The sequence below is a fragment of the Balaenoptera borealis genome (genome assembly GCF_965194805.1).
Source record: "Balaenoptera borealis genome assembly, chromosome: 14".
Taxonomy (NCBI): Eukaryota; Metazoa; Chordata; class Mammalia; order Artiodactyla; family Balaenopteridae; genus Balaenoptera; species Balaenoptera borealis.
Window position 1 is genome coordinate 63,490,864 of NC_138875.1, and position 13,799 is coordinate 63,504,662.

General features: G+C 47.7%; 1 protein-coding gene and 1 long non-coding RNA gene across 2 annotated transcripts in view; one reads left to right on the forward strand and one right to left on the reverse strand.

The window, feature by feature from the left end:
• Nucleotides 1-13,799, forward strand: part of LDLRAD4 (low density lipoprotein receptor class A domain containing 4) — a 303,264-nt gene that overhangs the window by 143,105 nt on the left and 146,360 nt on the right. Inside the window, 1 exon segment of the mRNA XM_082355017.1 lies at nt 4,497-4,959. Coding sequence (XP_082211143.1) covers nt 4,863-4,959 — 97 coding nt within the window. The 5' untranslated portion in view covers nt 4,497-4,862.
• LOC309611108 overlaps nt 1-13,799 on the reverse strand; it is a 123,174-nt gene that overhangs the window by 35,506 nt on the left and 73,869 nt on the right. The window lies entirely within an intron of this gene.

Here is a 13,799-nt window from a genome sequence, read left to right on the forward strand (position 1 = left end):
TTGGGACCATCCCTTCACCTCTCCATGCTCCTTCCTCCGAGGGTGGAGCAGTGCCCGTCCTCAGACAGGTGGGACCTCTGCGGCCCGGAGCCTGCGGCTGCTCGGTCTGGCCATCACCCAGGTGGCCGTCACCTAGGTAACCAACATAACAGCGAGGCAGTCTGTCCATGGTGTGAGGAAATCAGAAATGAAACTGCAGTATTGATTCTTTATGCACTACACTTATACTAGTGTTACTAGATTTTGAGCAAAGGTGGTTTGACTTCTCTGTTGAGTTGGCCTCTGTGCCCAGCGTGTGACCCTGTGTTTCCTAAATCGCGTGTCTTTCCGCACTGAACTTTCATGATAGTTGTCATCTGTGGAATGTAGTTCTTTTCACTCCCCAGTGATTCTAGGGAGGCTGTGTGTTGTATGAGTTTTTGTGAACAAGTGGTAAAGCAAACGTATTCCACAACTTATTTGGTTAGGTTTCGTGGGTGTTCACGTTTTTAAGAACATCCGTTGTTGTGGGGGTGTTTTTCCCTTTTGTGTGCTCTATTTCCTTAGTAACTGTTGCTCCATTATGGGAGGGACTTAACGACATGTTTCAAGTGCAATATTGAATTAATTTATTTCCTGGTTAGTCCTGCCCATCTTCCCAGTGTAAATAGAACATGTGTGTGTGCGCGTGTGTGTGTCCATGTGCCCATGACAGGATGGTGGTAGTGTGTTTGCTGTAGAGGGGCTCTTGAATGGGTTCAGGGTTACTCTGTGACCTTGCATCCTGGGTAAGTTGCCTCTTTCTCTCTTTGTTTTTCCACTTTTCCCCCCTAGATTTTCCTGATTTGAGCATTACCAGCATTAAGGCACTTCGGTTTAGGAAACTACCTGAGATTCGGAAGTAGCATGGGAATAACAGTGGCTGGAGGGGCAAGAGACCAGGCGTTAGTCCCAACTCCTGAGCGCTAGTTTGGGGCTAAGTCATGTGACCTCTGAGGGGCTAGAGTTTTCTCTGTGGCTTGAGAGGATTTAAAGCAGTGACCTCCACGGGCCTGTGCTGGGTACTTTGCTGTGAAGTGTGAGTGCAGGGGAGTCATTGCTCGTTTTCCTTGTCTCACCTTGACTAGTGGGGTGGTAGCAAAAGCATTGCCAGTTCAGAGGCTCAGAGCCAGAGGTGTGAACAGCCTCTCAGCCCGGGGATGGCATCCATCAGCATGGCTCGGGGCAGCGGGTTGGTTTGCAGCGTCTGCCGAGCCTCTCTGTGCGCCTCGTCCAAACACCAGCAGCCTTGGTCCACCCATCCATCGTTCAGTAGACTTGTCCTACTGATGTCCACTGGGCACCAGTCAATGCCTTAGGTGCTCAAGGGAAACGTCCGTGTGGGGCTTACAGCTCAGCAGAGAGATGGTGCTGAGCGATCAGCACCCCTGCATGCAGCCACAGCTGCGGCCAGGGCCAGCGAGCCAGGTTACCGGGCTCTGCATTTAGTCCAGGCGTGGGCGAGGTGCCACCTCTGAGACTAGAAGGTAAGCAGGGCCCTCGAGGGTGGGAGGCAAGCAGGACAGCAATGTGTTCAGCTTCTGTGCCTTTTTCCTGATTCTTTTCACAGCTGAGCTGTGAAAGCCTATGTGTGGTACCTCTGCCAACTCTGGGTCCCGATCACCCACCTGTTCTCCAGCCTGCTGGGTCACTTTCCTCCTGAGCATGGCTGCCTGGCCCCGTTCCCTTTGGTCGGTCCCTCGCTGAACAGAACAGACTCCAGGTTCTGGGGACCCACTCCTCTTTTTTGTGTGTTTCTAGAAAGGGTATCTTATCTGTGTTGTTAGTGGTGAGGAAGAAAACATTTTATGGCAGTTACAGGTTCACTTTCACTTGAAAATTGCATATTAAGGAGACTCCAAATGTATGTAGGAATATGCACGTCATCAGTTAATGAAGATAATTAAAATAAATTTTGGCCCTTCAGCCTGTGTTGGGAACCACACATGTCATGCTCTAAACATCCAGGCCAGGACCATGCCCAAGACCTCAGGGGGAGCTGTTACACACCTGTCGTCTTCCCTCTCTTTTAGAAGTAAAGTTAAGTATTGATGAGTGTGACAGAGACAGAGAAAAAAAAGAAGAATTTGTTGTTTCTTTTGTTTATATCCACATCAGCCTCAATCTTTCCCATAGCCGTTTGAAATGTATAGCTTGGTTTTTTAAAAAATTGTGGTAGCATGCCTTTTGCAATGAAACAAGATAATTAAGCAAAACCCCTCAATAAAACAACAAAAACATCACCACACTTTAGTTTGTCTTTGAGTTCAGGAAAAGAGAACAAATACAGTCTAGTATTTCTGTGCATTGAAAGCATCATAGAAAGAGTAAAGATAATCAAGGTTTTAGGGCAGGTGGGCTTTTATTTTTAACTGGCAATTCCATTCCCTAAAGTAGATAACTACAGTGCACATGGTCCTTTACTCTGGATGTTGGTGTAGGACTTTGGGACATTGATAACTGTCTCTACTGGTCATTTGATATGGAATGTTTAAATTCAGAGAACAAACATTTTCTCACATTTTCAAGCACTTCAGAACCACCATTTACATAAATGATTTTTAATTAAATTTTTTACCTATTCATTAAACTTGAGGACTCCTACTGGGCTGCACTTTATTAACTGAGATTGTTACTGCAAGTACATGAAGGCAATGCAGTTGAATTTCTTTCTTCATGTAATTAAGGTGCTTCCTTAATACACTAGGGCTTCCTTCCAGTTACTCTGTATTAGTGATGTTTTACTTTATTACCTTATGTTTACAGCAAGAGGGCTTTAACAGAGGGTTCCTTTCTGTTATGTGCTGTTTTCTTAAATTTTTTTCTTTTCTCTAGTTTGATGGTGAAAAAGAGGAATAAAGTTACATTTTCTAAAAATTAGCTATAAATTGTTTAGGATGAAGTGATAATAATGGAAGAGGTTCCTTTTCTCTAATACCAGAGATTCATATTTGGGATTCTGTTTTAAAAGTCTGGTCCTACGTAGAGAATGGACTTGAGGACATGGGGAGGGGGAAGGGTAAGCTGGGACGAAGTGAGAGAGTGGCATGGACATATATATACACTACCAAATGTAAAATAGATAACTAGTGGGAAGCAGCCGCATAGCACAGGGAGATCAGCTCGGTGTTTTGTGTCCACCTAGAGGGGTGGGATAGGGAGAGTGGGAAGGAGACACAAGAGTGAGGAGATACGGGGATGTATGTATATGTATAGCTGATTCACTTTGTTATACAGCAGACACTAACACACCATTGTAAAGCAATTATACTCCAATAAAGATGTTAAAAATAAATAAATAAATAAAAATAAAATTTAAAAACCCACAAAATCCTGGTCCTTGGGCTGGTGCAGTGGTTAAGAATCTGTCTGCCAGTGCAGGGGACACAGGTTCGATCCCTGGTCTGGGAAGATCCCACATGCCACGGAGCAACTGAGCCTGTGCGCCACAACTACTGAGCCTGTGCTCTAGATCCCACGAGCCACAACTCCTGAACCCACGTGCCACAACTACTGAAGCCCACGCGCCTAGAGCCTGTGCTCCACAACAAGAGAAGCCACTGCAATGAGAAGCCCACGCACCACAATGAAGAGTAGCCCTCACTTGCCGCAACTAGAGAAAACCCGTGCACAGCAATGAAGACCCAACGCAGCCAAAAAAAAAAAAAAAAAAAAAGTCTGGTCCTTTGGACTTCTAACATTCTTGTAGTTAATGTTGCTAGTATAACAACATTAAAATATATGATAAGTATTTGTAAAATGCTTTTATTATTATGGGATATGTAATATATATGGAACAGTTTATATTGATAGATTAAATTTGCTTTTCCTTCCTATTCTTTTAAAAAAATTATCACTGACTTTTTTTTCCCACTTAAGAGTCACTTTAAAAAAATATATATATATTTATTTATTTATTTGGCTGCACCGGGTCTTAGTTGGGGCATGCAAGATCTTTAGTTGCGGCATGCGGGATCTAGTTCCCTGACCAGGGATCGAATCCGGGCTCCCTGCATTGGGAGCCCGGAGTCTTAGCCACTGGACCACCAGGGAAGTCCCAAGAGTCACTTTGTAAAATAGCTCAACCCAAGTCCTTTCTGGCGTGCTGACAGCAGTGGGCATGAACCTCAGATCCCACTTGTAAGACCTCAGGAAACTGCTTAGGAAATGGATTTCTCCTTCAGGTGTCTGTGGCCTAGGGTAGCCTGGGGAGGACATTTGAACGTGTGTGACCTTTGTAACTGTTCCTAGAGCGGCTCGGAGCAGCTGGCCCCATCTTGTTCTGGGTGCAGGAGTCCTCCCGACCCCTCGCCCCTTCTCGGGCAGTAGGAGAAGTGCTACACGTGCCCCACTTCCCACACAGTGTGGTCATGGGCACGGCTCTGGGGGCTTCTTTTTCTTTTTTGGCCTCTGTGGGTCTACTGAGTTTCATGTTCTACAGGTCATCAGGAAAATGATCTCTTTCTTTTTAATTTCAGCAAGGGGAGAGGCGAAGCATAGAGAGCTGCAGATCAGACCCTCCTGAACCCCCCGGAGCAAGTGAGACCCCTGGAGAATGCTGGCTGCCAGGCGGCTGGGGGGGTCCTTCCTCTGAGGTGGGTAGGCCGGTGTCCGTGGGACAGCTTCCTCGCTCCTGGGCCCACCATGGCCTCCACTCTCTGGCTGGACGGCTGATGTGACCGGTGCCCCGAGCGTGCACACTGCTGGACTGGGTGCCGTCCCAGCTACCACCTGCTCTCAGAGTCTGGGAGCAGGGCAGGTTGGTGTCCGATGCTACCAGAAGCCAGACAGGCAGAGTGATGGCCTCCTGCAAGCTGAGATGGAGGTGACCTGAGGCCTCCTGGATGTTCCTGGTGACGGGACAGCTGACAAGTTGGAACACAGGCCTGCCGGGGAGCAGTATGCAGGAAGCTGGCTTTCAGGCCACAAATGCTTTCACAGGTGAGAATCCGCCACACTTAACTGAAAACTTTATTTCATCTCTTAGTCGATAGGTAATAAGATACCGAACAACTATATGAAATGAATATATGTCTACATTTAGGAACTGAAGCCCACACAGCGTCAAGGGGCTCAGGCTGCCGTGGTGACTGATTTTGGCGAAACTATGGCGTGTTCTCCTTTTCTGTAGAGAGGAATTTGGAAGAGCATCAGACATTTTACGATTCTGCTTTGTTGGGTTGTAGGACACACATAGTATCCGGCGAGCCGCCGTTCCTTGAAGAAAATCCATCCCTTGCAGAGCGGTGTGTTGGGGTGTCTTTCTGTCCAGAGCTGGGAAGACTTGGAGGGAATAGTTATGGCTGATGAGTAACCTCTCCCTCCGCGTTGTTAGTTTTCTTCCTGAGACTCGCTCATGTGTAGACGGTGGTGGGGTGGTGACTCTGAGTGCTGACCTTGTCCTGTAAAGGACTCGTGGAGAAGCCCCGTGTCACTCTTCCACGTGTATGTTCTCCCCCCGGGTCTGATTTGCTCCCTTCGCAGGGAACCACTCAGTCTGGCTGGTGCCCAGAGCCAGGGCCTGAGCCACGGGGCTTTTGAATTTGGATCCTGGTTCTTTGTCTGATTCACTTAACATCCCAGGAAGACACTAATGCTTCTGGGCCTCTGCCTCCTTATTTATAAAATGTGGGCCGTGAAGTTGAAGGACCTCATGGAATCCAGGGAAAACAGTTTTACGTATAAAGAGTTATGTTTTTTTTTTTTAAAGGAAGGATGGTAGGAAAATTACAAGAAGTGCCTGTATTCTCTGGCTCTGTGAGTCCTAAAAGTTTGCAGGTTTTCCAGTTGTGTGTAGCGGGCAGCTCGGGTTGCTGGGGAGAGAGCGTGGGGCTCTTCCTCCCCGCTGGCTGGAGCTCTGCTTCTGACAGTCACCAGTGTTGTTCCTGCTCCCCTTGCTGGTTTGACAGTGAATGTGGTCACGTGCAGCTCTCACAGGAGAAAGGGCTGGAGGAGCCGGGCATGTGCAACAGGGGACCCCCCTCCTGGGGGCCAGCTGGGGAAGGTCCCCCGGAGTGGTCAGGGCCCAGGAAGACGAGTGAGACGGCTGTTTCAGAAGAGCACGCGGAGCCCAGCTCTCTAGACCCTCCTCAGCCGGCCAACCCAACCAGAAACCCCTCCTCCGGTCCTCCCTAGGGGTCGTGCCTCAGCTGTCCATCCCAGGAGCTGCAGCCCTGGGGCACAGCTGCCAAGAGAGTTGCCTGTGAGGCCATGGAAGGCAGCTCGTAAAGCAGCTCCGAGAAGAAGAGGGAAGAAGAGAAGGAAGAGAGGGTGGGACAGAAAAAACCTGAGGAGGGGCCCGCAGCTCACAGTCCAAAATGTAGACGAGCCTGTCCCCATACTCCTCAGCTGTGTCACTGCCCCCCCAGGGGTGAAGAGCATCCCCCGCCTGGCTCCCGAGGCTCCCAGCTCACTGCCGGTTTCTCCTAGGTGGTCAGCTCTTCTGCCCCCCGGGAGGGGAAGCCCCCAGCCCGTCGGGGGGCCTTGGGATAGTAGGAGCTAAAGAATGGAAAGCAAGAATGGTTCAGCCTGGAGAACTGGGGGTTGTTAGGACAGTGCCTGCCCTGTTAGTTCAGGCCCAGGTAAGTGGTCGCTGTTGTGACTGTTCCTGCCCCAGTTGTGGGCCATGCACATGGCCCTCTGTCAGCTCCCCACACACTTGCCCTGAGCCACCCTCTCGGAGCTCCTCCCCAGCTCTTATTTTCTTATCTGCTTTTAACTCACAGTTTTCCCAAGAACTCTGTTTCTTCACAAATTTGGCCTTGTCCCAGCTGTGTCAGCCCACCTGAATAATAATCATACTACTGGCAGTAGTGAAACGATAACTGTGGCCAACCTAATGTTCTAGCTGTGTTGCCCCGCCCTTCTTCACCGCAGCTCTGAGGCCGGTGTTGGTGTGCTGGTGTCACTGTGCAGGGGGCACACTCAGAGTAGCCAGGAGTTAGATTGAGCCAGTGGCCTTTCCAAACCTCCTAGTGGTATGTGCGACCCTGGCTGCACACGGGGGTCACCTGGGGAGCCTTACCACTGACTGGGTCTCATTCTCAGAGATGGGAAGCTAACTGGTCTCTGCACACTTAGTCCTGCTACATTAGGGCTGCATCCTAACAAGAGCCCAGGTGCTTGGGGCACTGGAAAGTCTGGGAAGCACCGGGAGCATCGTGGGGCAGGTGTCAGAGTTGAGGGGCAGGGTCCAGAGTCAGTTCTTGGAAAAAGAAACCGACTTGTCCTATTCCTTCAACAGGAATGATTAAATTAACTAATCGGCCCACTCTTCAGAAAGCTGTCAGGTGCTGACTGTTATTTATCAGAGCTGGGCACACCGGGGCAGTGGTTTTAGCTTCCCAGTATCTCTAGGAAGTAACAAGTGATAAAAGGAAGGAGACCGAAGTGCTGGCCTTCTCTGGGGGTGGGTCCCTGGGGACTCAGCTTATGGATTTGTTCTCTGCCTGCTCTTCATCATTCTTTGTCCGCATAGTTGGTAACAGTTACTTACCACAGCGTAGGATGAAGGGGCTGAACCTGCATCCCTGCCCCTTGGGCGGGTTGAGCTGTGGTCTCAGATGGAGGTGAGCAGGGGGCTTCCCCTCTGCACTTGATTTACTGTTCTTATGTTTTTTGACTTCAGTCTTTCTTATTTATTTATTTATTTATTTATTTATTTATTTATTTATTATTTATTTATTATTTTTATTTTTGGCTGTGTTGGGTCTTCGTTTCTGTGTGAGGGCTTTCTCCAGTTGCGGCAAGCGGGGGCCACTCTTCATCGCGGTGCACGGGCCTCTCACTGTCGCGGCCTCTCTTGTTGCGGAGCACAGGCTCCAGACGCTCAGGCTCAGTAGTTGTGGCTCACGGGCCCAGTTGCTCCGCGGCATGTGGGATCTTCCCAGACTAGGGCTCGAACCTGTGTCCCCTGCATTGGCAGGCAGATTCTCAACCACTGCGCCACCAGGGAAGCCCTGACTTCAGTCTTTCTTATCCCAGGGCAACTGAAGACTGTCATCTTAGCTGCTGGAATTGAAGATGCTAATGAAAAAAGTCTTGCCTTACGTATCTTAAATGGTAAAGGGGTTAAGGCATTTTTCCTTGGCTTAAATCTTGTTTTTGCTAGACAAAAGTCACTATACAGTTAACCATACCTCCACTGAAAAAAATTTGTCAGTTTGTATTTTATGTTCTGATTCTCTTGCAAGTGGGGGTGGGAGGGGCTCCAGATTTCTTAGAATGTAAGAAGGGCTTAGGGCTGCAGTCTGGCTGGGAGGGAGGCTGGGAGGCCTGTGTGAAGCCGTGTTTGCATGGCAAGCCCATGCTTGTTTGCAGCGTGTGAAATTACCTTGAAGGTGGTAGAAGCTGGGAAGTCCCCTCCCCCATGCACTGCTGGCTGCCTGCCCGCCCACGTGGTTAGAAGTCCCCTCTATGTCTTGCTTCCTGTGTGCATGCAGGTGTACCCACATGGATACGTACTGCAAATTCAGCTTTCTAATTATGATTTTCTTTGGCTAATCCTTGCATATAGGAATTTATACATTGTTTTAAATTTTCTCAGCACATGTAATTTAGAAATTATTTTAATCACTTAGATACTATTCTTTTTAACAAACTCAAGTTTTTCCTTTTACAAGTAATGCCTGCTCATTGTAAGAAAATTTGGAAAGCGCAGAAAAGTTGAATGAAGACAAATACTTGCCCACACACAGTCCTGCCGTATGAAGCTTTCCATTGTTAACATTTTGGCTTGTGTCCTTTCAGTCTTTGCTGTGCAAGTTTCTTCTTACAGAACTGTGTTCATAATATATATTCAATTTTATAATCTGCTCATTCCCTTTTAACTTTACATTATGAGCATTTTCCTTATAAGTTTGATTTTAAATTGTTGCATAATATTATTTTATGTAAGTGTACTTGAGTTTCAAAATTGTGCTCTTATTGTTGGATATTGCAGTTTGGGACAGCTTTTATCCTTATAAATAATGCTTTGGTGAACACGTTTGTGCAAAAAGCTCTTCTGTATATTGGGCTATTTCCTTTGGATAAACTCCCAGAAAAAGAATTATTGGGTCAGAGATGTGAACTTTATTAAGGTGTGTGATTGAATTTCTGAAGGGATTGGTTGGTCCCAGCTTCTGAGGCTGGCTGAGCTCAGTCCCCAGGTGCCCGTCCACAGCAGCTGCAGCCTGTCCTGAGAGTCACACATGTTGGCGACTCTGTAGCACGCCCCCCCTGGGAGGGTCTCTTGAGTATCGCAAGGCCCAACGACAGTGCTGGTATTTCATTCAGGCAGGTGACCTGGGGTCTCTGCTTTGGTTCCTCCTGCTGAGCTTTGGTTTACGCAGGCAGTGATGTAAGTGGATAGACTCCTGTGACATCAAACCTGCAGCGCCTCTGGGCAGAGAGAAATGGAAATCCTTCCAGTGGGGGTACAGCCAGCCCTCTGCTGAAGCGTCCCAGCCGTGGGAGATTTCCTCTGAGGTTCACTGTACTCTGGTGAGTGGAAAGCATCCTGCCTGGGTTGTCACCTAAAGCTGATGCGGTTTTGAGACCCTGCTCCTCCCTGCCCCCAGGGCCACCCTTAGATGCTCAGTTAACCTTCTGAGGCTCTGAATCTTTCCATTCAATGCAGAAAGACATTCAACCTTGGATAACTGGGTAGATGAACCAAGTTTCTGCAGATTTTACAAGTCTTCCTTGTGAAAAGGATAACCAGACCTAGTTGTTAAATAAATTAAGGTTATTTTACTCATAAAGGAGAAAGATGAAAGTGGATATAAGTCTTCAGGCATCTGAAAGAGAGCTATTCTATGGATGCTGCTGACCAGGTTTTCTTAGCCTCATGAGCAGAATGCAAGAAGCACTTGAACTGAGCTGCTGGGATGCCTGTCCGCACCCCCACACAGTGGGATTTTTCTCACACCAGCAGGAGCGCGGGACCCTGCACAGGGTGGATGTGGCTGCCTTGGTGGCCTGAACAGGTCTGTACTGTTCCAGGCGTGGAGCAGCCCTGAGGGATCCTGACCACCCGCTTCCCATCACCCGGACCTTCAGCTCATTACTCAGCCCTTCAAGGCTGCCGGGTTGGTTATTAGCCCATGCTTTCCAAAGCTGCCTGGAGGATGCTAGTTTTAGGAGATAGAGAGCTGTTTTTCAATAAAAGGGGTTGATGGATTGATGGCCAAATTCTAGAAGAAAAATTGGTTTCTTTACTGCATAACTTTTTTCAGTTCTTTATTAGGAAAGAGACTGCAGTATGAAAGTATGAAGGTTCCAAATGGGCAGCCAGTGGGCAATATTTCCCAAGTGACAAAGACCTTGAAGGCTTTTTAGAAAGAAAACCATGGAGGGACAGCTCCCCACAGCATGTGCTTCTCCTTGTGTCTGTAGTTCAGGCGACCCTGTCCTGCTGGTGCTGGGCCATAGTGGGGCTGCTTTTACCCAGGCCTGTTCAGGGAGCTCTTGCCAGACGTGTGTAGGTGCTGCCAGTGAAGAGTGGACCCAGGCAGCTTTACTGTCTCGATTCTCCCCTGTCTGAGTTCTGCCTGTATTCTTGAAAGTGCAGCTTTAATTATACCTGCTCTTGCCCCCAAACTTTCCATGGCTGCTTCTTGCTTCCTAAAGAGTCTAGACTCCTCAGCCTGTAGTTCAAGGCCCCTGGTGATGTCTTTCTTCGTTCTCTTGCTGTGACTGAAGTTCTGGACAAAGTGGACCCCTTGTCCGTCCGCAGATGGTTTCTGCATTTTGAAATACCTTGATACCGTTAGTGATACTTTCTCATCCCCCTAATGAAATCGGAGGGAAGGGGGCAGGGCACAACCTCTAAAAGAATGACATAGCTCTTGAGGGTATGACATAAACTGGTTAGAACCAATTAGGTCCAAGATGGCGTAAGATTCAACTTGCAGTGGACCTTGAGCTCACTGTAATACATCAGCTGCATGACACACCCACCAGCGCCATGACAGTTCTGAGGCCAGCCAGAAAAGGCCAAAAAGTGGGCGGTGGCCCAATTCCTGGAAATCCCCGTCCCTTCCCCAAAATAGTTGGAATAATCCTCCCACTCGTTAGCCTATGAAATTACCCAGCCCGTAAAAACTAATTACCTCATGTCTTGGGATTTCTCGCCTTCTGAGATGGCCCAAACTCTGTCTGTGGGCTGTTTCTCCCAGGGCTGCTCTCACTTTCTAAGACGACCCCATACCCTAGGTCTGCTCTCACCTTTTGAGACAGACCACCTGTCTGTGGAAAGTGTTTCTCTCTAAATAAATCCACTTCTTACCTATCACTTTGCCTCTTGCTGAATTCTTTCTGTGATGAGACATTAAGAACCTGAGCTTCATTAAGTCCTGAGACCAGGTGTATGATCTCAATTAAAAGACAGTGGGTTCAAGTGCCAATCTCGGTTGTGCAGTTTCACTAGACTCTGTCCTTCTGCCATCTTCCTCTCTGTCTCCAAGGTCTGTCTCAGGTCCATGGGATCTTTTGTGATGTGCATGGGAGAAGCCCAGGTGATCTTCTTCATTGTGGTTTAATAGATGTAAAAAGATAGATGACAGTGGCGTTCTGTAAAATCTCACATGCTCTGGCTTGAAGGAAGTGAGTTTACTGAGAGATGTCAGAGCACGCTGGTGCATGCCTGGTCTTAGGTCACCCCGTATAGGCTGGCATCTTGTCCTCGGTTACAAACCTGCCCCTTCCTTAATAACGTCGTTTCTTTGTGTAGATAACACATAATTTACAGTCCCAAACGCAGCTCCACTGTCTTCCCTGTAAATCATTCTCCACTGCTCCCAGGGTTTTCCTGCTGTGACAAGTGTGATTATCTTCTTTTCTAGAGGCATTATGTGATTACGGTAGCCTAATGTCTGAGGAGAGTGTGCATACCCATTTTAAATAAGGATAGGAAGAAATTTCAGTGTTGCCTGAAATTGTATTCATTTTAAGGTTACTTAAATATGTACAACATAAAGATAATTATAAACTCCTTATTTTTATAGCTCTTAAATAGCTATAACATTAAAATAAATATTACAGGAATTACAAGGTCAAAAACATTCAAATTATTATTTAATCTGACAGATATTTTTGTTTTGCTGAAACCTTCCATTTTCTAGCTTTTTATTTATAACAGTAAATCCTAAAGGGCAACTCTAATCTAGCAACTCCTTGCTAGATTTTAGGATATATACACAAAAGTCAGGGTTTTTTACTATCAGTTAAGTAATCAGTGTTGGTTTAAGATGAATTCCTTGTCATTGAATATCCAGGGTCAAAAATGACCTACAAATTTCACTGGGTTCTTTGAAAAATGTTGGCTTTTGTCCATCATATGTCTGAAACTTGGATGTTAAAGTTACCCCTGAAGGAAGCCATTTAGCTCAGGAGAAGTCAGAGACTTGTGCAGAAAGCAAGTGACTGCTTCACCGTGTGGCCTCCTGAATTCCTTTCTTGGGTCCTAGACTCTTGCTTTGTTGGTGCACAGGTGTTTCTAGAGTCTTCATGTGGACTCTCCCATGCTTACTGTTGCAGGACGAGCTCAGAGGCCAGAGAGGGCCTGGCTTCCAGCAGGAAGGTCCTGGGTAGTCCTCCCCCCCAGTTCCTGCTCTATGACCTTGACAAAGTGGCTGACCTCTCTGAGGTGCACTTTTTACAACAGCAAAGTGGAAATAATAATAAGTACGAAGTAATGTTTTGATAAGGATTGAATGAAGTGGCATGCAAAGTATCAAACATAGAGCCTGGCATATAGTTGTTGCTCAGTAAATGTTCTTTTTCTCCCCTCACCACCTTCAAGAGGTTAGTTACACATAAAGGCCTTAGAAAAATTGGGGGCTTATTGAGCCAATGTTTGATGGGAGCTCACGCCATACCTGAGGGGGGTTCACGACTGGTGCTCTGACACCTCTCCCTGAGGTGCCCGCTCTGATGGCGTCCTGAGCTACACTGTTACCTGGTGCAGTGCAGTCGTGTCACGTGCTGTCCTGGAGCTGGGAGCGTGGTCCAGAGGGCTGAGGACATTTGCTCAGACCCCGGCCTCTGCTCCTGGAAATCTCCAGTGCATGGTTTCCTCTCTCGTTCACTTATATTCCATGTGGTAGGGTTTCTGCCTTCACACTCGGGACCCTCGACCTGCCTGTGCTCAGAGATGGCCACTGGGGGATGGTTTCTCCTCCAGAGGCCTTGGGGGCAGTGGCCCCATACAGGTGTCACACAGGCTGAGGGTGTCATGTGCCTCGTTGGGCCTAAGATGAGGTCACAGATCTCATCTGCTTCTTTTTGGAGCACCATATTCAAACGTGAAAACCCAGAAACAGGATGCAGAAATAAACACGTTTACCATCTGGATGGATGTTTCGTGGTTCCATTTTAAAATTTGAACCAACAACAATGAATCTGGTAACAGAGAATAATCACTTTGGTATTATTCTAGAATGTTTCCAGAGTAGCGTAAGGAAGGCACCTCTTGGCTCCAGATGCAGGAGGGCAGTGGATGGTCCACACCTGCTGGCAGTGTTTGGGCTCAGCCTCCTTCTGCCAGGAGTAAGATGGGAAACTGTCTAAACTTACTTGTTTTCCTTGCCCTTTTGGAATTATGCTCTCATTGAGCTCAGATGTCATATTTCACAGGGCTGACGGGAGTGAACATTAATTGTCACACCAGGTGCTTTCACACATGTGGTCTCATTCACCTCCCTTGTGACAGCCCTGGGAGGTGTGCATAGCGACCCAGGTTTATCAGTGAGGGAGCAGCACAGCCTGAAGCAGGCCTGCTTGAGACTGCGTGGACCAGC